This window comes from Episyrphus balteatus, chromosome 4 (genome assembly GCF_945859705.1).
Source record: "Episyrphus balteatus chromosome 4, idEpiBalt1.1, whole genome shotgun sequence".
In the NCBI taxonomy this organism is placed as follows: domain Eukaryota; kingdom Metazoa; phylum Arthropoda; class Insecta; order Diptera; family Syrphidae; genus Episyrphus; species Episyrphus balteatus.
In genome coordinates this window covers 27,133,988-27,161,219 of record NC_079137.1, presented here as the reverse complement: position 1 = coordinate 27,161,219, position 27,232 = coordinate 27,133,988, and the positions used below count along the sequence as shown (strand labels likewise).

Here is a 27,232-nt window from a genome sequence, read left to right as displayed (position 1 = left end):
TATTCATACAAAACTGTCAGTTTTGTGCGAATAAAACGCTTTCAGAATGATTCCGTACTGCCAATCGAAATTACTATTAGTTAAAATTTGATTTTTTTAAGGAATTTCATACGAAATACAAAAATACGAAATTTTTTTTTTTTTGTTTTTCTTACGCCATATTTTTGTTACTCGTGTTTTTTTTGACAAAAACAAAAAATGCAATTAGCTACATATATTAAAATCACTTAAAGCATTATGTATGTCAAATTTAGTCTAGAAAATTGTAATAACTCATTAACGGTGTACGGGAAGAGCCGACATCAAAGATTAAAAAAAATGTAAAGTCATATTTCCATTATCCGTATTTTTTGAGAAAAACTAAAAATGCAGTTACGTTAGATTTACGTATAACATTACTTGTGTAAAATTTAATCGAAATCGTTAGAGTCATTTACGAGAAAATTGCAATAACTCCATTAAGATGTACGGGAAGAGCCGACATCCGCGATTTAAAAAAGAGTTAATGTCATATTTTCACTATCCGCATTTTTTGAGAAAAACTAAAAACGCAGTTATGTTAGAACTACAAACAGCATTACGTATGTTAAATTTAATCAAAATCGTTAGAGCCGTTTTCGAGAAAGTTGCAATAACTCCAAAACTTTGTATGGGAGGTATACGTTTAAAGCGAGATATTAAAAAACAAAAAAAAAACCAACCTTGGAAATTACAAAAAAATCATCTGTACCAAATTTCAAGAAAATCCCTCAACCCGTTTAGGCTGCAGCTTCATGTACAGCTTTTTGTGACGACGCACCGACGCACCGACGCACAGACCGACGGACGTCATGACGAAAACCACTTTTTCGGACTTCTCCATCATCGTAATGTTAGTTTTGATTAAAACCTCGAATTTTTTTTTTTACACGAAACCAATACTTGCCCTATTGAGCAAGTAAAAAGTGGATTTAGGCGTTTACGACAAAAAAATTCTCTAATTAAAAATGGATTTTTGACTTATTGTTTAAAATTTTTAGCCAAACTTTGAGGTAATTTAGTAGAATAATATTATATAGGTACGAGTTTATAGTAAAGTAAAAAAGATTTTACAAAACGAATAATCAAAATCTAAAATATACAAAAGAAGAAAGTTAAATTCATTGACTGGGCAACTTTTTAAATTAAAAAAATATAATATGGAGTTACAAACGGGAAAGTAGGTACTTTTTCTGTTTATTTTTTCGTACTATTAGATAAAATTGACCCCTCTTATTTACCGCTGTGAAAACCTTATCAAATGTGAATTAACATAATAAAACCTAGGGCTCCGACATATCAGCTTGATGTAGTATGTACATTTTTTTTAACTTTTGTTGTAGATAAAAATACCATCTTCTTAAACTGTAATATAAAAACCAAGTTTTCTTGTAGAAAGTTATTAAATAAGTTTTCAACACAGTTTATCGAAATTAATTTTTTTAGCCCTAAAATTGTAAGAATGCAAAAAAAAGCTAGCATTTCATCCATGTATGTTGTATACTTGATTTTTTTTTGTTTTATTATTTTTTTTTCTATTTTATAAAACAACATTTGTTATACATATTATATGAAAACCTCTTGTTCTTATGTATATGTAACTATTCACTATTCAATGCTTCACAGTGTGGCTAAGAACAGCAAGTCTTTATGAAGTAGTTTGTTCTTATGTTAAGGAGTAGTGATATTTTAACCCATACATAGTGTATGTAATCCGTAGCAAAACTACTAGTATTTTGAATTAATTTTATATTATTTAGTAGATACCGTACCGTAAGTATACCCTAAAATCGTAAAAATGAAACTTTAAACTCCTTCAAACCGCATTTTCAGTAGGTATATAATTTCGGCATCCAAACCCCAACTTTCAGCTCAACATTTTTCGATTTCGTTTCCCGAAAATAAGTGAGCATTTTTTCGATGTAGTTTTATGTATATTGATCAAAAATAGTAATATACAGGGTGTCTCATAAGAAATTATCCAAGCCAAAAATGGTGAAAGAACATCTCTTATGTGCTCTGGAAAAGGAACTGCGGGCGTTCCAAGTTTAAATTTCCGTTCGCTTAATTTGTATGCTAACAAAAACCTACTAGACCAAACAAATTGAGTTGTTAACCAGGCAATATGGAGCAAATATGAGGTCTGTTTGGGTAATGTCTAAAAAAGAAATATTTCTACTTTTTTCAACATTTTCAACACAATTCTTTTTTGGGTACTCTGAAATTGTGCATTTTTTCACAAAAAAGAGAAAACAATTTCCCCTTCTTGCGAATTTCTCCGGACAAAATCTGAAGCTGTCAAAGGAAGTGCTTTCTCTGTTTTTTTATTTTTTCTTGTCGCACAATATAAACAAAACAAACTACAAACATGACGGTGTGGCTTTTTTCAGTTTTATTTTTATTTTTTTTTCGTTTTTGTGGTGTAATACTCAACATAAATTAATATTTTGTGAACAAAATAATAAAAAAAAGTGTTGCAAAAAGTGTTACAACGTGGTTTTAGTATATTTCATTTCATTTCTTTATTTTTTTTTTTTCAATTTGTGTTTACATTTTTGGATGAACAAAACAAAGTACATGCATGGCGATGTTTTTATTTATTGAGTTTTAGTGGTTAAGTGCTTTATTTTAAAAATATTTTATAAAAAAATAAATAAAAAAAGAGTGGTTGTCTGTAAAGCCGGACGATGATTTTACGTGATAACGTCGTAAGAAAACAGGTTGTGTACTTTTGTTTAAAATGAGTCAATTGAAGCGTTTATATTAATTAAAGATAAAGAATATTTTCTTATTCTCATATACAGGGTGTCCCAAAAGTAATGGATCAAACGAAGTATGCAGATAGGCCAACTTAAGGGCTCTCAGAATTTGGTAACTTGTCCATCCCAAATCCTTACGGTTTTTGATTTAATGCAGTTTTTGTGAAATTTCGATAAATCCCGACTTGGCAACAGTATTTTGCTTCCTCCGCTCATAATTGGATTTTGTTTTTTACAATTCTTTCACTAAAACATTGCCTAATAATAAGAAATAATTAATTAATCAAAATATTTTTTATTTCATTCGCCATTTTGCTGCAAATGAATTAACAGTTTCATGTTTTATGAAAACTCAATTTCTCACTTTTATTTCAGAGCAACACCCTGAACAAATTTTTTATGGTGTGACCCTGGTTTATTATCTTGAAAACTTGCCGTGTTATTGCAGTTTTCAAAAATGTATAAAAGTTTCCAAAGTTGAAGTTAGAACTAAAGATATTACAATTTAAAAGCAACAAAACAGGGTCTGTCAGAGAAAAATAACAAAGAAAAATAAACAAATTTTCTCGACTGTTGTTTGTTTATTTCTTTTTGAATAAAAGCCTCGATTTTTGTTTGTTATTTTGCTCTGAAAACCTCTGTTTTTTTGCATTCAAATTGTAATATCTTTAGTTCTAACTTCAACTTTGGAAACTTTTATACATTTTTGAAAACTGCAATAACACGGCAAGTTTTCAAAATAATAAACCAGGGTCACACCATAAAAAATTTGTTCAGGGTGTTGCTCTGAAATAAAAGTGAGAAATTGAGTTTTCATAAAACATGAAACTGTTAATTCATTTGCAGCAAAATGGCGAATGAAATAAAAAATATTTTGATTAATTAATTATTTCTTATTATTAGGCAATGTTTTAGTGAAAGAATTGTAAAAAACAAAATCCAATTATGAGTGGAGGAAGCAAAATACTGGTGCCAAGTCGGGATTTATCGAAATTTCACAAAAACTGCATTAAATCAAAAACCGTAAGGATTTGGGATGGACAAGTTACCAAATTCTGAGAGCCCTTAAGTTGGCCTATCTGCATACTTCGTTTGATCCATTACTTTTGGGACACCCTGTATAAATGTTGTTTATTTAACAAACGTTTTCGAGAATTCTTCTCATCTTCAGGTATAAGCAAATTAAAAATATTATTTTAAATTTAAATATAGGGGAGGGGGGCCAAATGTAACACTTTTTACTAAAACCGATGGTACTCCTACAAATTTGAAAATAAGTCAACCCAACCTTTTTTAAATAAAAGAACCACATTTTAGCTGTAAGATCCATCACAATTTTTTTTTCAAAACCTAACGGTAATGTTGAAACAAAAATCGTGTTGTTTCAACCTACCCCACATACTGGGCAAAGTGTAACACATACCGGGGTAGGTTATATCAAGAACTTAAAATAAGAAAAAAATACCTTTATTTGCTTATATTTATTTATTTTAATTAGTAATAATAAAAACAAACAGTCATGAAATTTTGGTGCAGATTTGAAAAAAAGGGATTAAATCCAAGATTTCGGAGAAGATTTGACTAAAGTCTTAAATTAAAATTAATTGAATTCATAAATTGATTTATAAGCTTTATAAATTCAAGTGTTGGTTCAAAATGTGTTTGCAACTCCAAAATAAATACAAATTTATTTACAAGCATTCATATCCAGGGTTGTTGGTTATACTAGGTAAAAAATTTGTATGTATGTATGTAAGAAAAAAGTGGGGTAAGTCGAAAAAATAGTTACGTTGAACGTTAAAGTAAATCTTTCTCCCCTGAAAGTTGAATAAATATGCTCCAAACCGAGCAAGGTTTGAACGCTGGTACTTATTCAAAAAATTAGTTTGCATTAGTTGATAGGTAACAAACAGCATTTGTTGTAATGCAAAATAAATAATAATAAGGTGAACGAAAAATCACAATTCACGTGTAAAAAGTAAAATAAAGTCGAATGAATACAAATTAAAATTAATATTAATCTGAGTCAAGTGAACAGATCAATAGGTAGGTTTTTGCATGTTACAACTTGCCCCGGAAAAATGTTACAACTAGCCCCAGCATGAAATTTTTCACACAAAATCAATTTGAATAAAAAGCGAAACTGATATAGACATAACATATACACGCAATTAAAGCAAACGCATATAGCAAAAAAAGACTTAGCACTCTATCTTTTTCGGGTTAAAAGGTAGACCAAAAATAAAATTAAAAAAAAAAGATACAAACATGATTTTTTTGTTCACCACTAGTATAACTTCTCACCCTGTCACCTTATCTTCAACTGAAGACAATGTGCCGGTAGATATGGAAAAATTGAGCATTTTTTTCCTTTACGCGTTTCTTAATATTGAAAGAAACATCGTTTTTTTTAGCTGTTAATTCTTACCCCTGTTACTTTTAGCCCCACTCTCCCCTACATAAAAATCAATTTATAAAGATTTCTTAAATTTAAAAATTAAAGTAATTTTAAAGTATTTTTGAAGCGTTATAAATAATCATAATTTACAAGAAAAAGCTAAAAAAAATTACCTTTTTATTTCTTTTCTCATTATATTATTTTTTTTATTTGAAAAGCTTACAAAAAAAATTGTACCATTAAAAAGCCAAACATTTCTTCTAAAGAATAAAACAATTTTTTACAATGCGCAAAAAGTATTAAAATAATTTATTAAAACAATCATTTCTTATGAAAAAAGTGAAAAAAATCACTTCTATCACACAAAAATCCATATGTTATCACGTCAAAAAAAAAATGTTGGAAAAACAATACAAAAAATACGCATAACTCTGCGGCCCAGTCCACATTTTATAATAATTTTGAGTTTAAGTTTATAATTTAGATTTTGTGGGCGTAGATCAGGGGAAGTTCTGTGATTTCTTAAAGTGAATTAAAAGCGAAAATTCTCATTTAACCTACCAATTGGCTTTGGGTCTTGGGAATTCGTTTAGGTTTTGATGATAAAAACCTTAACTCCAGCATGCAATATGTCACATTTAGGTAAGTTTGCATCGGTGGTCGGTCGTATCAAAAATAATCCACAAGAAAATCTAAAATTTTAAGGCCCAACTATAATAGGCATATGCGCGCATGGGCTTATGTCAAAATGGCATGAGTGAGTTGTCGAACATACACAATTTTTATGGGATAGCCATAATGCGCATATGCGCGGTTCGTTAACTTTCGTTAAGCATATGTTGTGCGCTCTGAACCGCGTGACATGAGTAAATTTCTCAGAATAAAATGTAAACAACATGGATGCAAGGGGGATGGAAAAATTAAATTAATTTTCACTTAAAAAAAATATTATACGAATTCTGAATTGAATAAAACAGTTTGAAGAATATTTTTGTGTAAATTCAACGCGTTTTTTACAAAAATTATGGAAAACAAAAATATAAATTGTGACAGAAGGCCATGCGCCTGTATGTTAATTATGGCTACTCTTCATTTTTTCAGAAACAGGACGAAGCAGTTCGTTCAATTTTGACATAAGCCCATGAGCGCATATGCCTATTATAGTTGGGCCTTAAAACTGAATATGAAAAAAGGCATGCAGATTTGTCTTTGAAAGACAAGTTCTCTTGATTTAAATGTACCTGTCGATGCGAGCTTTTATTAAGGTCATTAAGACAAGAGGAATGAGTTACCTATAATATCCAGCCTAACAAAAATTGGTGTAAGAAAAAACATTGTAAATGGGACACATTAATGTTATCATTTTTCCTTTTTTTTTATAATTTTTTTTTATAAAAATTTTAGTTATACTTTTTTTCTGCGGCCCATTCAAATTTTGATCTCGCTGTTTTGGCCCTTCGTAACCATTGAGTTTGACATGCCTCTGTAGTTGTTTACATTTTTGTTGTTGTTGAAAAAGTAGCAGTAAAATTTTGTGCTAAAAGCGTTTGGGTACTTTTACACAATTTTTCTTACTCTGAGAGGATTTCATTCCCACTCCCTAAAACTTGACAGGTTTCGTATTTTTGTCCAAAAAGAACCCAAACAGACCTATGGTGAAACTTAATCAATTTTTTCCTATCTTGACTTACGCTTATGGCCACAGAATTCCACCTAAGGAAAAATATTAACATTGAAATAAAAGACTAGTTTTATTTTCATCATGATCCAGATCAGATCATTGTATTTATTAGTATCACAACAAATGTAGGATTTCGCTTTGTTGTTACGCAAATAAATGCAATGATCTCATCTGGATCACGAAGAAAATAGAACATGGCTATTGTTTATCAAGGTACATAAGTATAAGTTTAATGTTTTTTTTCTTATAAATATGGGTGTCAAAATACAAACATTTCTAGGACATTTCTAGGGAAATGACATATGCGGTTAACATTTAAGTTCCTGTACATTACCTACATATTATATAACTATTTAAAAACAAAAATGGAGAATGATTAAAAAATTATTCCTTAGTAATTTCGGAATTAAATTGTTAGTATTTATATTGAGTGAAAAGTGCTGTTAAGAAAAATTTCTCTGGTTTTTTATCGGATGACCCATATGCCATTCATAGTCAAAATGTTAATAATAGATAATATTACATTGATCTAAAGTCAATGCTTCTTAGCACCACTGTAAGGCAGGAATTGTGTAATAATAAAAAGCACTAAATTTTGTATTATTGTGAATAACTTCAGCATTATATAACTGTCCTTTTTTCTTTTTCTTCTTTATCTCTTTTCATACTTTAAACCCAAATTTAAAAATAAACAAATTTTTTTCTTCATCTGCTAAAACCAACCGTTTATGTAATTTATTTCAAAATCTATTAAAAAAAAAAACTATCGTTAATTATTTAATTTTGAGCATTCACTGTATGTAATTATGTGTTAGCAATTTACATTTGCACTTTAGATTATTTTTTATAATATAACAACAATAAATAAAAAAAAAACTAATTATCTATTGAACAATGCGTTATTTTTTTTATTTGCAAATAAAATAGAAAATGAAAAAAAAAACTTCTCTTTAATCAAAAATAAATCTTTTTTTTACAAATTTGCCTGCAAATCAATTTATCTCAATCATATTCACAAAAAAAACTCCGCACCTTTATGATGCATCTTCTATACCATTGCCCGGTTTTTATGCTTCACTACAACAATAAAAAAAATGATTGTCTTGATTTTTGCTTTCGTTGAAATAAAAATAAATAAATAAAAAAATATAAACAAAATTTACGCACAACACAACAACATCAACATAAAAAATTTCACTTACAAACTGATAAATTAAAAGGAAGGCATCGAAGTAAGTATGCCATACAAAAACTAATCCATTTAAGAAAATATACAAAAACATTATTTACTTTTATAATAAATATTTATATGTTAATGTCTTAAAAATAAAAAAAAAAATAAATTCGATAGTTATTTAGTGAATGCATTTTCTTTTATATAATTTTAGATTTTTAAAAAATTAATTTGCGTGTTATGGTCTTTTTAAATAGTATTGAGATATGTAGAACTAATAACGTGATTTAAATGTTGAAGCCTATAGATAAAAAAATGAGGAGGACATTTTTTTGTCTTAGATGTAAATATTAAAGGAAAAAATATTATTATAAAATAAAATCAAGAGCTTAGTAACACATACTCTAAATGCTATCGTATTTTTTCTTTGATTTTAAAGTTCTTACCATTTTATTCGAGTCTTTATTATTTAAACGCAGTGACATGCAAATCAGTTTTCTTAAAAATTGTAAATTTACGTCGTTGTTTGTTGTTGTTTGTTCTATTTTTATTCTTACTAAACATTTTTTTAAATATGAATTAACCCCTAAAAAAAGAAACGATAGCAAGGGAAAACTGTCTTTTCAACGGTATAGAAAACACAAACGAAGCGCTCAAGTTAAATGGATCAATTAAAGCATTAAAATTGAAAGTATATTTTATTAATCCAAACTGAATCATATTGGACGAAGAACAAAGATTTTCCTTAATAACAAAAATACTACATGTATTCTTTCATTTCGCGAACTTTTTGACCCATCCTCGTATAAGTTATGGCAAAGATAGGTATATTACTTATTATTCTAAGCTCCTGTTCAAAATTAACGCACACTTTTTTCTTCTTTAATTATACCCCTGCATCTTATTTAAAATGGCTTTAACATTATTTGTTGTAGCTTATTGTTAAGCAAGTCAGAACAATGCTAAACTGCAACAGTATTATCAACCAAAAAAAAGATGACCCAAATCTAGCAATTCAAGGTCTGAAAACTGATATTAAAATAATTTTTGTTTTTTAAGAAAAAAATTTAAAAAAAATGGAAGCAGGTGATAGTTCTTTCCAATAATTTTATTCAATACTTGGCATTGTCTCCTCTAGCGCATATGATAATTTGGAGTCGTCTGTTCATTCTACGAATTAACTTTTGAAGGTTTTGTTGTAACTTTTCTTTCACTGCAGTTTTCTCTTGATCAAGAATGCTTTTAGGTGGATTTCGATCGCAAATGCATTTTTTTCAACATTTCCTCTACGGCCATATTATTCATTAGTTTAACAAATACATCTGGATGTAAAGAAATTGAAATGTCAAAAATAAATCCAAATCCATAATATTTAATACCTCACAGAGAAAAAAAATAGTAATTTTTAACTATTTTTTAACTATTTTTATAGTTAAAATCGGGATAACTATATTGGTTTGGATTTATTTTGACATTTGACAATTTAACATCCAGATGTATTTTTTAAACTAGTGAATAATATGGCCGCTAGACACGTTCTATTGAATGTAAATCCGGATATCTGTGTGGTCAATTTAAACGTGGCATATTTTAATCTTGAAGATGTTCTCAAACTACTCTAGCATGTATAATCGTGCATCAGACTGAACTGTGGACCAAATCTAGGAGTGATTGGAACCGCATGCTGTTCGAGGATATCAGTCAAGTATGTTTTGTTACTTAAACTAGATCTACGACAGCTCACTAACTCCGTACGTGTTGTAAAGCAGATTTTACTCCATAAAAATTTATGACTCATCTCTAAAAGGTTCGCGGGTTGACAGATAGACTTCAGCATACCTCTCCAAATCTCCTCCACAAACATTTTATTCCATACCTTCAATTTAAGCTCTTTCCTGTCTTATTTGAGAAAATAACCACGATACTGTGAGATAAAGTAATAATAGGACTTTTCTGTAAAATAAATATGATGTGCGTTAAATTTGAGCAGGAGTGTATATTGTTACATACAAAAAAATTATTATATCTTAAAGTACAATCAAAATAATAATCAATATTAAAAGTGCCAAGAATATAAATTTAAGTTTTTCCACACAATTGAAAGCCTTAAATATAAACTTAAATTTCTGTATCAATAGTTGCGGTTTTTATTTTTTGGCTCTGAAGAAACCGTAAAAATATTTAAATCCTATAAAAATGTTTGAAAAAATTGCTGAGTAGCTTAAAAGAAATAAATCTTCAAGATCAGAATAAAACTAAACGAACTACAGTCTCTTAAAGACCGTAAAGCATTTGGGTCACTGTGGTGTATGCGTTATTTTTTGTGTATATTGACTATAATACTAAAAAAAATATTTTCGTTCTCTAATTACATGTTTAGCGGAAATCTACATTTTATTATTAATATATATATTTATTATTATACGTTTTAGCAGATTGTCTAGATTTGACAAAAGCATAGTGGCGTGGCGTTGATCAATAACGAACAACATACAACTGGAAATTACTACATAGTTCATTTTACGTTGTTGATGTTGGAACCGAAAATAGTCTTCGCACAATATTTTTTCAATTATATTTGCGGTGTTCGTTTTGAACAATGTTGTTTATGTGCTTTGTTGTGTTAAATAGAAATTTAAAATTGACCTTCATGTCTATTTTTTCCTACATATTAATTTTACAGAATATTGTATGATTTGAAGATAAAAACAACAAATGCAGTGGAGTCAATCAAAATTTGTATCACCTTTCGCGTAGATTTGTGCTATAATTTGTCTTTTTGGTGTATATATCGTCGGCAGAAAGCCTAGATTCCGCAGTTTTGGTCAAATTCAATAAAACAATACACCAATTTGTGCTTAAATAAATATTCTTTCAGAATATAAAATAACTTAATTTTGTTGTTGAAAAAATTGAGGAAAAAATCACTTTTTCAAGATTTATGGGATAAAAACCTACACTTAATTTGTTTAAACAATAGACTTATATACATCATTTAAAAAGCCTGAGAACCCTCCAAAAACATACAACACAATGAGAATTGTTAAAAAAATGAGTGAGATATTGATAGATTACCTGTAAAAATGGTTTTTTGTAAATAAAAAAAAATGGAGTGTTCCAAAAATATAACAAAAATTTTTGTGTCCATTATTCGAATATACGAGAAGCCTACACGCTACACTATGTAATTTGTCGGGTGTATTTTCAGTGTCGCACCGTGTAATGTAAGGTGGAAATCACCAGAATTTAATGCCATTTAACCTCCTAGGCATCTTGAGTCATTATATAGATTGAGTACTTCCAATGCGCTTTTATGTTGGATCTCCGTACTTGTTTCTGTACAGCTTCCTAATTACTTCAGAAGTGATGTGAAAAAACCGTTTTTTGGGACTTTTTGCATAGTGTTTGTTATAGATTTTAAGTGCCGTAACAGTTTTTAGATCGATTTAGACAATTAGAAATAATTCTAAATCGTCCCTTTTATGTGTTGAAGCGTACATATAGTTTAACAAATAACAAATAGTAACTATAAATTACATACCTGAATTATGTTGCGAAACGTAAACGACATTCAAACAACCAAATTGAAAAATAAATACTTGCCTGAAAGAAGTTTTACATTGCAATAAATCCCATCTCTCTTTCTTTTTAAATAAAAAATTACCACTTTTCAGAGAATGCCCCTCTTGCGAAAAATAAAGAAACATAGTCAAAGCACCAAACACTCTGTTCTTAGGAAACGACTTTGTTTCTGTTAACCTTTTGCGCAGTATATAAACTTCTGAAAAATGAAAGAATAATTTGTACTGTAAGTCAAAATACTGTGTTTCAAAATTCTGTACGTACAGAATACTATAAGACCAAAATGCAAAATTGCATTTCAAAATTCTGGTTGGTCAAAATACCGCATTTCAAAATGCTGCATTTCAAAATTCTGTACTCCAAAATTCTGTATATTTTAAAATGCTGTAAAAAGGCTGAAAAATCGTTTTGATAAAGATAATGTAAAAAGTGCGCATTTTTTTACATTATCATAACGATTTTTACAGCATTTTAATATACAGAATTTTAAAAAGAATTTTTTTTTTCAAGAACTGGGTATAATTTCAATTTTACTCCGACTATAGGACACTAAAACGTTCTTATAGACTTCACTTAAGCAATTACAGTTGCGAATACCTGCCTTTAATGTTATTTTATTTAATCTTTTTTTCTCCTTGTCTTTTTTATCCATTTTACATCCATTGCTTTGATCAATCACCAACTCTTTCAAATTATAATATGATCATTCAAAACTTCGGCGAATATTTAGCCAATTTTTTTAACACTTCTTTGTATCAGTTTTATTTCATGATACAGAATTTTGAAGTACAGAATTTTGTGAAACAGTATTTTCAATTACAGGATTCTGAATTTTTTACAGTATTTTGAAATACAGATTTTTATTCATTCAGTGTTATGATCATACATTATCTAGTCTAGGCTATTGATTATGTCTTTCAGAAAAGAACCAAGACGTTCATGGGTTGTTATTGCAAGAATCGTTCAATGGGTTATCAAAAAAGATAAAACCACGGAGTGCTATTAAATGAGAAGGGAGCATTGAAGAAAAATCGAATTTTTTGATTTTCATTTATGTTTGTTTTGACTGTTTTGGTATGGACATTTTTTTCATCAATTTTTAAAAAACATTATTCGGATAGGAAATTTAATTCTCTCAAAAAAGTTTGCACAATACATCAAAATTTTGCTTTGTTTACGAGATATATTGAAAAAAAAAAAAAACCAAAAAAGGGGGCCTTTGCAAACCCTTGCATCTTCAATTTCCACCCTCTCATTTAATAGCACTCCACGGTTTTATCTTCTTTTATAACCCATTGAACGATTCCTGCAATAAAAACCGGTGAACGTCCTAATTCCTTATACACAGGCTTTTGATATCTACAGAATTTTGAAAATTTCGTCGAAAAAAACTATACTTGTGTCGAAGACTAGCTAAATTGAGTTTTTGCAGTTAAAATAATGTTTAAAAAAAGGGCTTCCTTTTACACAAAAAGTTACTCACATATGTGAGAAAGCTAGATAGTAAAGTTTTTCTAAACGCTCATAATGCAAGAAAGATTCAAAGGATTTTTAAATGTCAACAGAATGATACCGGTATTTTTTTTTTTCTTTTGAAGAAATTTTATATTAATATTTTCTGCAATTTGATGTATTTAATATGCACGTTGCATGTGAAGCGAACTTATACAAAATTGTTTTTTGAGGGTCGAAACTTTTGTTTTTAGTTATTTAGTTAAAGCATGTATTTTCTCTGTGCACTTATAGTAAGGACGATAATTTGAAGGTATGCTAGCAGAATGTCTTAGTTGATAAATTAGAATATAATTCGTTTGATTGCAATAATCGGAAGAGTATGTTGGTTTGAAAATCATGTCCTATTTTAAGTTTTTTTTTTTTTGAAAAAGTGTTAAAATATTTTCATAGCCAATATACTTAGGATAGTTTCGTCAAGAAAATTTTATTAATGCAATCTGAGTAATGATTTTATTTGGCTCTAGGTATGCCATTGCTTTTTACATAGATTACATTACACAAATAAATATTGTTCACGTAATAGTAATAAATAGTTAACAAATTATTCTACCTAAAACATTGGATGAAAACAATATCCGCATTAGTTATTTTTGCAAATACCGACTGAGTGGACTATATAAGCGACTTGTAAAGAAGAACATTTTATTGTAATTTTTTTTTTTAATTTGTATCTACTTTCAAAAATTCAAGCAACAGTAGGAAAAAAGTGTTTCATGTTAAAGGTGTTATTGTTTCTATATATTTAATTGCTTGTTAACTTTGCTAATTTTTATACATAATATGTATATACTTTCCGCTGTTTATTTCGTTTTAAGAGAAATAATAATTATTGTTTTATTGATGATATTATTAAAAGTTATATATTTGTGAAGAAATTTGAATTTGTTTTATATAACGTTAACTTATTAATATTAAATTTTAGGAGATATATTAAATCTTATTTCTTTTGTATTTGTTTTTCTTTCTTCGAAACTCAGGGTGCTGCAAAGTTGACTAAGGAAGATATTGAAAAAGTATTCTCACTTTACGATAGAGTAAGTATATGATTACCATTTTTTAAATTTCGATTTGGATTATTTAAATTAAATTTGTTCTCATCTGAGAACGGTAGTAGACACTCAAAACCCATTTCTGAAATAAAAAATAAAAAAAAAACTTAAAAAATAAAAAATAAAGCTTTACGTACATAAACATCATTATGACAGTTTACGAAGAGGAAAAAGTAAAGAATGAGATTTTAACAACTTGTTATTATTTAAGCTCAGACCAGAATGCCCTGAAGTCCGGTTTATCCATTCATTAAAACCAAATTGACAAGTGTGAGAACACATCAAAGCCAGTTTATGAAGTACATAATTGCATTTAGCTCTGTGTCTACCTGTTTCTTTTAGAGTTAAACCACAGCTAATCCGCTGAAATCGGTGGCTTAAAAAATTGAAACCTACTTTAATTGATATTGGTGGGTGCAGCACTCCCATTTGTTCGTCTTACTTAATCTAACTTAAAGCTAATCTTACTTTTACCGTTTAGTAAAGTGGCGGTAAACTTTCGGATTGCGCAGATAATTTTGTGGCAGTTGAACTTTTGAGCTGTAAGCTAAGCGACCATCCTTTAATTATCTTCTGTTCACAGTAATCTTACTCCTGAATCTTGATTTTGACATATCGTTGGGTTAAATTGTTTCAAAAATTAAATTAAATTAAATTAGGTCTGTTTAATGAAAAAAAAATCTAGGACAGAACAGATCAGAGCAGCACAAGTTCGTAAATAATGTCAGAACAAGAAAGCACAGAAAAGTTCAACTTCATATTTAACAAGATTGACAGTTATCCATGTCACTTGTAAAATTTTAAATTAAAAAATAATTTCTTGAAATGATTTTTTTTTTAAAATAAATGATTTACTAACACTTTTAATATTCCCGTATTTTACTCTTAGAAATTCACTTTTTAAAATCTTATTTTTATCACAATCAAACAAAGAGCTGACAATTGAAACTTTTCACGCACTTGGTCTACCCCAAATGTAGGAGCAGAAAAACTTGAACTTTTCTGTGCTGAACAATTTGATGGAACATAAAATGACAGATTTAAGAACAAGTTGGGCGAGTTTTTTTTTTCACATTCACATTCACAATGTTCTTTTCTGTGCGGATCAGATTCATTAAACAGACCTATTATTTCAAAAATTGATTTTAAAAAAATAAAAATGTCTTATTTTTTATTTAAATTAAAAACCAAATCCACTTTAAATTCAATTAAATTTTCTCATTCTTGTTTTCTTTGATTTAGGATAACAATGGTACAATTGAAAACGAAGAGTTAAGAGGGTTCCTAAAGGATCTACTTGAGCTTGTTAAGAAGGTAAAATACTAATTGTACCTTTTGTTTACTTTTTCGAATTGATTATTCTATTAATGGTTTCAAAATTTCCAAACAGGACGATTACGATGCTCAAGATTTAAGTCAATTTGAAGAGACAATTCTTCGGGGTGTTGGCTATGATAAAGACGGAAAAATTTCCCGCAAAGAACTGACAATGATACTTTTAACACTGGCAAAGATGCCACCAGAGGATGATCAATAAATTATTTGTTGATATCCCTAAACTGACATTGTATTTGATGAAATAAATACTTTTATAATTATTATTTAAGATAACCAAAAAAAATAAAAAAAAAAAGATCCTTATTACAAGATATAATGAATTTTAAATCGTAAATAGCTATAAAACTAATTATTGTTTTTAATTAAACTATTCAACAAAAACACTACTATTAACTCTTAACCACTTGGATTATAAAAATCTATTGAAAATTAATATAAATCTACGATCTACACATTTAAACATACATATGTACGAGTATAAAAACTGTTATTAGAAAAATCGATATTTTTAATATTCCTATATTTATGTATACTATTATATTAGTAAATCTATTCAATTTGTTTCTTAAAAACACAAAGCTATTTTAAATATTGATGTTTATTTTTCACTGTTTTACAATTTAAATATAAAAACTCTATAAATGCTTCTTTATTTAATATAAATAGTCCAAAACATAAACTAAGACACAATATACAAAATCGAACATAAAGATATAAAGTCGTTTACATCGATATTTTTTTATTTTATAAATGTTTATATAGGTTTTAAGAAATATAATATATGTTGAAATTAAATATAAATCTATTTATGTATGTTATTCAAAGAAAATATTATTAATTTATTTTGCAGTAAACATTTTTAATGTATGATTGGACAAAGAAGGCTATTATAAAATGAGATTTCTTAAATTTTAACCAAGAAATTGTATCAAGTTTATCAAATCCAACTGAACGGATTAAAAATTATCTAAACCAAATATCAATCAAATATTTTTCGTTTTTCAGGGGTGTTATAATGGGGATGTTGGTTTAAATATTAAATATAAAGAGTACCTACATTTTTTTGTTCACACTTAGAAAAGGTTTAATCCTGTATTTAGGGTTTCATAACGGAACCCAAAAGTCATATGATATGAAGAAACGACAGACATAGAGACTGGAAACATATTTTAAAATTTTTTTAAACTAATGTCTATTTTCTTGAAAAGCCAGTCTTTGTGAAATGCAAAATCTATTATTATAATGTTTTCAATAACAACAAAATAAGTTAAGCCGCTTTGGCTCTCACGGCCTCATATCAAAATATTAGACATTTTTTGTTTCCCTTGAAAATAGGACTTAAATATCTACTATAAGCCTTGTATGAATGAATGAATTTTTTGCACATTCAAAGGGACCCCGAAAATTGGACTTACGTTGTTCTGACCAGCTCTATCAGTTATGAAAAAAACTGAGCTAATAACTCTGTGAATACTTATGATAGAAACTTCATTAATGTCTTAATTTTAAACAAGCTAGCTCGAAAACTCATAGATTTTATGATATTTAGGAAAACCTGCACCAGGTTAAATCTTTAAAAATGTGTTTTTTTGCTTTAGTCAAAAATAAGATTAAAATTTTGTTTATAGTTTAAGTTTATTTCTATTTAAGACGTAGTTACAACAGTTATTTAAAGTGTGCTCCTTGATTTTGTATGCTAGATAGAGACCGTTTTTTTGGATTTGATTGCTAATATTAATTGATGGAGGTTCTGCTAAATGATTTAACATATCCAATCCAGGATATTTCACTGTTTCAACTAGCTGCTTCATGTTACGAACAAGATGACGCTCCAGCCTATTAAAAAGAATAACATTTCTTCTAAAAATCAAGAAATTAATGAAGTTTCTATCATAAGTATTAACGGAGTTATTAACATTAACACGAGTAAATGCATACCGAAGTAAACGTTTTCTTAAATCATCGCTAAAGCTAAAGGGTATCAAATTTGTAGATAGAGAGTTACTGTAGAGCAATTTTTTTCTTAGAATATACACAAGAATCATCCCCTAAAATCTTCTTATCTCATTACGGGACACCATGTATATTTATTTATTACCAATCCTATCTCCAAGCAAATAAAATGAATGTAATTTTTTTTTAAATTTTTTTTTCATGAAAAAGACATTTACACATTGTTAATAAACTTATCGTAAATTAAATTTAAATTAATAACATTGTCTTATGAATAATTGAACTAAAACACAGGATACGTCTGGAGAATACTTTCAACAGATTTTATATAAATAACGTATTGCCAAATTATTAAAGAAAAATATACTTATGAGATGAGATACATACATTAAAAATATATAAAAACAAATTTACTATTAAAGTTATAACAAAATACAAAATATATGTCCAAGCCAAGAATAATAGGAAAATGTCAATAAAAACTTTACGAAAGAATCATTATATGACTGGTTTCATATAATATTTCAAAAGGAAATACATTATGCGTATTCAAATGAATACTAAAAAAAACTGAAATCATGCTACTGAATATTAAATTAAAATCATCAAATAAATTATTTGAAAAAAGTCGGTGCTTTAAACTTATAGATAAAGTATAACTAGTTAAAATTATTAACATACATTTTTTACTCAAAATTTATTTGTATTGGTTATGGTCATATCACTTTAAAAATAGTTGTTTTTTTTATGGAAATATATAAATGTTTGTAATAACGCTTCATTTTAAATGCAATTCTTCAATGGTTGTGACTGGAGACATGGTAGTGTATAACAGTTTTAATAGTTTATTCTGATTGATCGGTGCATTTAATAACAAAATTTTCAGTGGTGCCTTTCAATGTTAAGTTTACACAATTTATGAACATTATGAAAGCATGGAATGGATTCAGTAGTACATTTTTGTATTAAATATATGCATATTGGAAATGCAATATAGTTTTGAATATAGGAATTCAATATGCATGTTGTTACGGCTAAGGATAAAGTCAAGTCCCAGCTTCCCAAATGTCTAGTGATAGACTAGATTGTGGTTCAACGGAATTAAACATATAGCTATTGATGAGAAAAAAGGGAACCTTAAAATAAATGCTTAAAATGCTCACCTTGAATCCCACCTTCTGAAAACAATGGGATTTCTTCTTAAAGTAAGCGGAATCCGCTTAAAATATGTTAAATTAAAGGTGAACTTTATTTCATTTTAATTTTCATCTTGAGGCAACCGACTAAAAATAAAAAGATTCCGCCTTATTTATATATGCATACGTCTTAATACTAAAAGATTTTCTTAAACAAAATAAAATCATTTAAAATTAAAATCGTTTGGTTTTTGCAACAACTTTAACAAATTATTAAATTTTTATTAGACTTCAGCTTTAGTTGTAATTTATCATACCAATTTTTAACAGAGAGAGCCTGATAGTTAAGCACTCGCGTAGTGAAGTGCCCAAAAAGTTGTAGGTTCGATTCCCAGTGGCTTCACATCAAAATAAGATGATTTTCACCTCAAATTAACTGGATTTCTTTTAAATTACAAAAAAAAACTCTGCAGAAATCCGTTTGTTTTTGGGTGGGCTTTTTTCTTCGTGATGTGAATAGTTTTTACAAAATTAATAGTAGTTGGTACTTATGTATGGACAAACTTTACATAACCTAGAGATTTTCTAAGTTGATTATTTCACCTGGCTATATTTAAAAGCGCCAAAATATGACACGGATATATGTAATGTACATATGTACGTAAGGGGCGATAAGGATAAAATACACCTGTTACAAACTGTTATAAACTGTCATGTCTTTATGGTATAACCTAAGTAAAAATTAATATTGATATATAAATAAAATATACAGTTGTTGTCAAATGTAAAATTGATTTGTTTTTCTGAACCGTAATTGATTAATCCTAAATTAATTAAACTAATTAAATAAATTTTATAACATCTATTAATATGCAGTCAGTCAAAAGAGTAAGTATACGCCCTAACTTTCTTTTACCAAGAATGTTTAAAGAATTCGAACAAAGTTTCGAAAAGGAATTTAAATGTGTTTTAATTTCATTAATCATAACCAACTTATTATAAAAACATAAGTAAAACGAAAAAATACATCTGATGCTCTTACTTGTAATTTTTTCTATTTTGTTAGTGTAATTTAATTTAATTTTCATAAACATTTTTTGAGCTCCAACTCACGGTTAAAATTCACAGTGAATTAAAAATCACGATTTAGCTCATCTCTGCAGAAGTCCAAAGGGACGCACCGAGAGCAACGCAGGTACTCCAAATAGGCCACAGTGAGTGACTTGATAATAGTTTTAAAATTAGACTCCATTTTGGAGAGCATTCTTTCGGTTTGAAGTACAAACCAAAATTAAAACATTTGTTATATTTAATAATAGATGCCACCTAGCCAAATATAATTGATTTATAAAAAAAAATTATGTTTAATTTAATTAACAATGTTTTTTTGCTTTTTTCTGTAAAAGGGAATTTGATGGAATATGGTATTTGGACAACAATGTGTGAGAAACAGAAAAAAAAATTCTATATAGACCACAGAATCTTAGAACTTCTTTAAGATTCTTTTAAGGTCGGATTAAAGACTGTGAATCTCAATATTGATCAAATATGGTTTAATTATATTGGAACCTAATCTCTTATGTTCCGAAGTTTTTTTTTTTATCAAAATACCTTCGTAGATATCAAAATCTTACGTACCTTAATTAAAATTGAAAAAAAAACAAGTTTAGCTCTTTAGAACTAGAAAGTCATTTATTATAAACAGTAGCTCTTAATCATGAGTTTTCTTTAATAGCTTCATCAATCCATTGTCTTAAATCCGCTACACTAGCATATACACCTGGGTACTCTGGTCTCGCACAACCATTTCCCCAAGATACAACACCGGCAAGAACTCCTTTTACTACCAGTGGACCACCTGAATCGCCTTGACAAGCGTCTTTGCCACCTTTCGAAGATCCAGCACAGAGCATACTAGAATCAATTTTTCCACTTCCATATTTTAACTCACAAAATTCATTCGATATTATTGGAACCTCAACTTCAAGGAGTAAATCAGCTGGATAACCGCCTTCTGTTGTTGTACCCCAACCAGTTATTTGTGAGATATCGTTATGAGCTGGTCGTTCGTCCGCCATTTTGATGGTTTTGATGTCGTAATCATTTAATGGTATTTCGATGCCAAGAACTAATATGGCAACGTCATTTCCATAAGCAGTGTTCGTTGAGTATTTCTCATGCTCTACAATCTTAGCAACTGGCATGGTTACTCCGTTTCCGTTCCGTGTATTTGAACCAGCTACAACATGAATTCGCTTTGCATCTTTAATTCCATGGACACAATGAGCTGCAGTGATAACTATTGTTTTTGATATAATACTTCCTCCACATCGATGATTATAAGAGCAAGAAGTGCAGCTTTTGTATCGCATAGAAATCTGATGAGGATGTTTGGAGATATCGGTCAACTTTCCTCCGACAATTCGGCCATTGGAATCACTTCTATTTTCATTTTCGGATGGAATGGATGCAGAAGCAACCAATGCAAATACCGCGGTCAAGAGCACTAATGAGCGTTTCATGTTTATTTTAAACTAAAGCAAATTCATAGGAAAATTAAGTTTTTATAACATACCCTATCGATTGAACTACGATAAGCATTTTTTATTCAAGTAAAGTGCTGAGTGTTTTATTTGTAAAACATGCCAATAAATATAAAGGGCAATATATTATTTTGATCTTATAATCTTTAAATCCCCGATAAAGTCTTGTTCCTTACTTGAATTTAATAAAATTTTATGATATCGATTGCGTTTAGCAATCGGACAAAATGCCAAACATTAAATCGACCTATTTTTTGTTGCCATATAACAAGTATGAAAATGTTTTTCTGATAACTTTGACAGGCACAATGATCAAAATTGTAGTCATCAATAAAAAAAAAATATTAATTGACAGCAGAAAAACAAACCTTCGAAGGTCGATAGATGCTAGTGATAGCAACAAATATCATTTATTTAAAGTGACCCACGATAATAAAATTAACATTTAAGATATTTTCTTTCTTACTGCCTTAAAAAGAGCACATTACTGAAATTGATTACACTTTACACTTACAAGAATTTTGTTTTCAAAGAAAAAATAAACATTCCGGTTTTCCGGGTGCTGAACTCGATCTTAAGTCAGACTCTCGTTTTTTGAAATTTTACCGTTAGAAAATGCAAAAAACTTTTCGACTACTTTTGACGTTATTCTGTTTTTTTTTTCTTTATTCCATCATGTTTTCAAAAGATACAATAAAAAAACTTTTTTTCATATCAGAAATCGAAAAAATTATGATTTTTCTTTCCTGTGAAAAAATCGTTACTTTAAATCTGTGGTTTGTTTGCCCAAGGTTAGTCCAGGGCCCCATTTCACCAACTTACAAATTTGTTATTACAAGTAATTTCCACAATATTTATGAAAAGATCGAGAAGTTTAGCTTCACCAGTTTCTTGTCATCACAAAATTGTACTTGTAATCTGCAATTCGTCGACGTACTAATTTGAGGGTTATCTTTCCGAATTTGAAAAAAAATTTTGTCTTGTTTTTTTCAGCAGCTAATATAATTTAATGGGACATAGAACAATAAACACAGGTAAGTAGCCTTCTGAAAATTAGACCCAAGTATTCTTGATTGTTTTAAGTCCCATCATATTTTGTTCTAAGTCCACTTTTTATTTAAGGAAAGTGCGTACTTGTATAGGAATTTTTCTATGTCCAATTTTGGGTTTTTAGTTTTAAAAAAATATTTAAAAATAGTATGCACCTACTAATAAGGTAATCTTGTATGGTTTATTCAAGAGAAAAGAACAAACTTTATAAAAAACATAACTTGAGTGGCGAACGAGAAGAAAAATGTCACTTTAAACGAATTTATAAAATTTGCTTTTTGTGACTTAGAACAATTTTTCCTTACGCCGACGAATTTTAAATTTGTGAAAAAATCCATTTTCTGTTTCACCGAAACTTGTATTTTACATGTACAAATTTGTGAGCTTTCAGGTTTCTTGTGGGTTTCTGTTTCGCCAAACAAAAAAAAATTACAAGTTTCTATTTATTTGTGAAAATTTTCTACAGGAGTCAAGATGTACATATGTCATTTTTCATACAAGTTTGTGAAAACCGTGTTTAGAGTGACTAAAGTGTTTAAAATGGTCTTTCGCCGCGCCGAAGGCCACTTTTATTATTTTTAGAAAAGCTAGGGTAGTAAAAACAAATTTAAAAAAAATGCATTTAAAATTAAAAAAAATCATTTATTGCAAGTAAAAAAAATTCATTAAAAAAAAATCTTAATATCATCCTGATAATAAAAATATTGTTTTGATATTTTAATTTATCATAAAACACATTTTATGAAGCATTTTTTGTTGATATTTAAAAAATGTTAATTTGATATTTAAAAAATGTTAAATTGATATTTAAAAAATGTTAAATTGATATTGTTTTTTTTTTTTGTGTAGGTACAGCTATTCGTCTCAAAGCCTCTTCACAATGGATCAATAATAAGCGGATCATTCAGATCAATCCCAAGTAAAATAGAATACACCATCTCACAACTGCAATTTGATAGAAACTTTCAGGTAACCATCCTTATAGATCAGTCTGAGAGGATTGTGAATTCCTGCAAGATGACTCAATCCATTTTTACACGGACGGAACTGAAGATGGAGTTGGTGGAAGGTTATACTCAGATAGACTAAATTTAAGTCTCTGCTTCCGTCTTCCTAATCAATGTAGCGTGTTCCAGGCGGAACTTTTGCCGACAAAAGAAGTTCTATCTTGGCTTTAAGAAAACGTGGTACAATAAAAAAAAAGATATCCGTATCTTCTCGGACAGCCAGGCAGCTACTTAATCTCTTGATTCTGTCTCTTCCAATTCAATAACTGCCTTTAACTGTCGATCATCTCTGATGGAGATGGCACAGCAGTTACCCTTTGCTGCCGGGTTTTATAGACATTTCAGGAAATTGCAGAGCTGATGAACGTGCCAAAAATGGAACACTGATACCTTTATTACCAAATAAGGTCAACATAAGTATCCCCATCGCTAGGTGTAACTAACCACATGTATAGCGACTAAACAGATCTGGACAGTACTAAATCTGAAGCGCTCTAATTGTTTAATATCTCTAAGCAGATAACAAATCAGCTCCGTAATAGGTGTCATAACAGTACACTGTATAATAGGCAAGCACGCAATACGCCTCGGAATTTATTCCAATAATTTCAGCAGAAGCTGCATGGATGAAGAGGAGGTGGAATCGATTCCTCACCTTCTCTGTGAACGTCCTGCGTGATCTCAAAGACGTAGACTCCATTTGGGAGAATTCTACTATAACAATCCTAGTGATCTAGCAAATATGGACATTAAACATAGGTAGTCTCGCTCGCTTTATTAGAAGTTCCAAATGGTTCAACGAATAAGAAGGAACAAATCGCAAAGATTCATTATGGTATCACAACGGACCAATCATGGTCTAAGTGTATCAGCTCTTCTGCTGATAGCCACGTTAACCTAACCTACCCTTAGTTTAAAAATTTTATCGAAGCATTATTATTTATTCACCTCACAAAAAAAAATAATAATAATAATAACACAGGTCAACAAGGTTTTTGCCACAAGAACCAAAATATACTTTTCTAGTAGAAGTCAGAAAAATAAAATAACAAACTGAGTGAATTAAAAAAAAAAATTTTTTAATCCAAAACTTAAATTAATTAAAACTATTTCTGAGCTCTATCTATTTGTTTTTTTCTTAACCATAAGAGCTCAGAAAAAAATTTTAATTCATTTAAGTTAATTTTGTAAAAAAAAATATTTTTTTTTTTAATTCACTCAGTTTTTTAATTTTTTTAAAATTATTTTCAGTATCCTTTTTTATGAAAAAAAGTTATATTTTTAAGGAAATAAACTGGGCTTTAATAATAAGTGAACAAAATTAATACTCATTTACGTGTTTTTTTGAATAAAATAATATGAAAGTGGAAAAAACAACTAAAGAAACGAAGAAAATTGGGTTTGATGCAAAATTGCGGAGAAACGGTTGTCCGCAGAAAAAACTTAAACTGTAACAAATTCTTGATTGGTTGTAAAAAAAATCTTTCAAATCAGACGTAGATAAAAGATAAAGCCAGTTAAAGAAAAAGAGAGCAAAAATTATGAAAACTATCATAACTCCGAAACGGGAAAATTACCTCTTAAGTTTTTCGAATTAAAATTACCTCAGGAATGCATGGTTTTCGTTTGGGGCGGGGCGGTGACTGTGACCCTGTATGAATAAAAAGTGAGTTCACTACTGTACTCACCCCGAACGTTTCGCTTCAAATTGCAATGAGCGTGGTCACGGGGAAACTGCCAGCGAGATGTTTTAAGCGATTTTGGCTACGCAAGTTGTAGCGGGGCGTAGGAGGTTCCGTGTTTTGTTGTAGGCTTGCAAGTTGGGAGCAAACCGTACTCACTGTCTCACTGGTGTGAAGAGCCAAAAATTTTGTTGGTTACATAATCATTTAGAAAACTACATCTTATCAGTCTAACACATTTGTTATCGATGAATCCCAACCAATGATGAAGTTACATTTAGCCAATACAATGTCTAAGCCTTGCAGAATAATTTGAATACCATTTTTTTTAAATCCACAAGCGGACAAAAAATTCCTAAACAAAGTAGGCTTATCTATTCAGGTAACGCAGTCCAATCATGAGAATGCAAGGTTAAAGTGCAGCCTACTGCCAAAACTGAGGAAAAATATGAGGTTCAGGAACTGAAGGAACTTTTGAAAAAAATCAATAAATCTTTACCTCCCGACTTTGTTTCTTTCATTATTTTTAAGATATAAACAAATTATTATTTGATAAAACCTTAAAACATGAATCTTAAAGAGAAGGGTACTTGACCCATTTTTATTTGATCGCACTTTTCTTATATAAAAGTCAAATTCAACGGACTTTTCCGTTTCAACCTTCAAGCCACAGTCGTTAAAAAAAAATACAACTTCATTTCCATTGAAGCGGAAAAAAGATTGTTTTAGTTTCCTAATCTAACTCCTGGAGTTTAAGTAATGTTAATAAAAAAGGACAGACTAAAAGTTTTCTTAAAAACAACATAGTAAAATTATTTTAATTTTTTTCTAATTACATATGTATTTGATATTTCTCAAATTTAAAAATTAGGAATTAAAAAAATAGTATGCAATACGAAATAAATTTCTAAGCAATCAGAGTATACTTATAGGAAATCTGAAAAGAGGAAGGTATATGGGAGGGCGAATTATAATAAATCAAAAGATAAACAGAAAAAGCTATCAAAAGTTAAATGTGCAGTTTTTATTTAGAAAAATGTGTTTCGCAGAAACAAACTCCTAAAAAATAACCGGAAGTTAACAACTCTGAATAGGCAAACAAATTTCAAATTTATGTTTAAATTGAACGTTTTGATGAAACAAGTACAAGTAGTGATTTCATTTTATAATTCAAAACTCACGCTGTTTTATTAATGTTGGTACTTAAATGTTAAGATAAGCTAACAGATGCTAACAGATTGTTGTTTTTGTTCCTGTGAAAAAATCGTTAGTTTAAAACCATGGTTTGTTTGCCCAAGGTAAGCCCAAGATAGCCCAAATATTTTCACTACCCTTCGCTTAGTTTACAAATTACACAGGTCGACAAAAAAAACAAAATATTTTTTTGTGCTTCGGTTTAATTTCCCCTTTTTTTGTTCGTGGTAAACCAAAACAATAAATAATCACCCTTTCCCCCCTTAAGATTTGCTTTTGTAGTGTTGGGAGCAAAAACACGATTTTCATACCCTATACCTAAGCCTACCTCGAGTTTTATGAGATATAGTGCAAGAACCGTGCATTGTACAAAAAAACTAAAAAGGTGTAAAATGTAGATAATTATAAATGAAGAAAACAAAACAAAAATCAGCCAAATCGGTTAAGATGTTCTCGAGTTTTTGCCAAACTTACGCACGAAAATTTTTGTAAAAAACAGATTTACTTCAATACTGGAAATTGCTCTGCTGACTACAAAAGTAAATTTGAAAAAAAGATGTTTTCCAGATGAGTATCAATATATGTACATATCTATCATAATTTCATAGTCACAACCCAAGCACAAATTTCGTGTTGACCTTTGTTATAGAAGCATTAGTTTTTATTAACTTTAAAAAAAACTAGTACGCATTGTGGACATTGCACCTCAAATGTTATTTATTTGACTTATTGCCAATTTTTTAATATATAGTTAGATAAACCTCAGATAGAGCTTATTGCTAAGAATATAATTTTTTTACTTGCGATATAGGTACTATATATCAAGTTATGCATTCGTACAAAAAAAAAAGTTGAGATAACATTTTTCCATGACATTACGATGGTAGACAATGCCAAAAAAGTGGGTCCCGGAAGTCCGTCTGTCTGTCTGTCTGTCTGTTTAAGGAGCTACAGCCTAAACGGATGGACCAATCAATGTCAAACTTGGTATGTAGGGTTATTTGGCGACTCTCCAGAGGGGTTTTTGGAATTAATTTTTTTGGACCAAAAATAACGGTACTTGTCATATACCGATTTTAGTAAAATTGAAATATCTCGAAAACGGCTCCAACGATTTTGTTTAAAAAATTTAAATATGAGTTTTAAGACAAGG

At 29.1% G+C, this 27,232-nt stretch overlaps 2 protein-coding genes across 9 annotated transcripts in view; one reads left to right on the top strand and one right to left on the bottom strand.

The window, feature by feature from the left end:
* LOC129920260 (calbindin-32) overlaps positions 1-19,393 on the top strand; it is a 65,474-nt gene extending 46,081 nt beyond the window's left edge. For 5 of the 8 annotated variants that reach the window (XM_056001548.1, XM_056001546.1, XM_056001550.1 and 2 more), the window contains exons 9-12: positions 8,077-8,088; positions 14,105-14,161; positions 15,419-15,490; positions 15,567-19,393. In XM_056001548.1, coding sequence (XP_055857523.1) covers positions 8,077-8,088; positions 14,105-14,161; positions 15,419-15,490; positions 15,567-15,713 — 288 coding nt within the window. In that variant the 3' untranslated portion in view covers positions 15,714-19,393. The remainder of the gene's footprint in view (positions 1-8,076; positions 8,089-14,104; positions 14,162-15,418; positions 15,491-15,566) is intronic. The other 3 variants (XM_056001552.1, XM_056001551.1, XM_056001553.1) reach the window with 3 other exon arrangements.
* Positions 19,394-20,268: 875 nt separating this feature from the next.
* Positions 20,269-21,156, bottom strand: LOC129920262 (trypsin zeta-like). Its single transcript, XM_056001554.1, has one exon. The coding sequence runs from the start codon at positions 21,123-21,125 to the stop codon at positions 20,319-20,321; it is 807 nt and encodes a 268-aa protein (XP_055857529.1). The 5' UTR covers positions 21,126-21,156; the 3' UTR covers positions 20,269-20,318.
* Between the last annotated feature and the right edge of the window lie 6,076 nt (positions 21,157-27,232).

What these genes read in the sequence shown, in the direction of transcription:
- LOC129920262 (XM_056001554.1), bottom strand. Translation starts at nt 21,125, where the DNA reads ATGAAACGCTCATTAGTGCTCTTGACCGCGGTATTTGCATTGGTTGCT.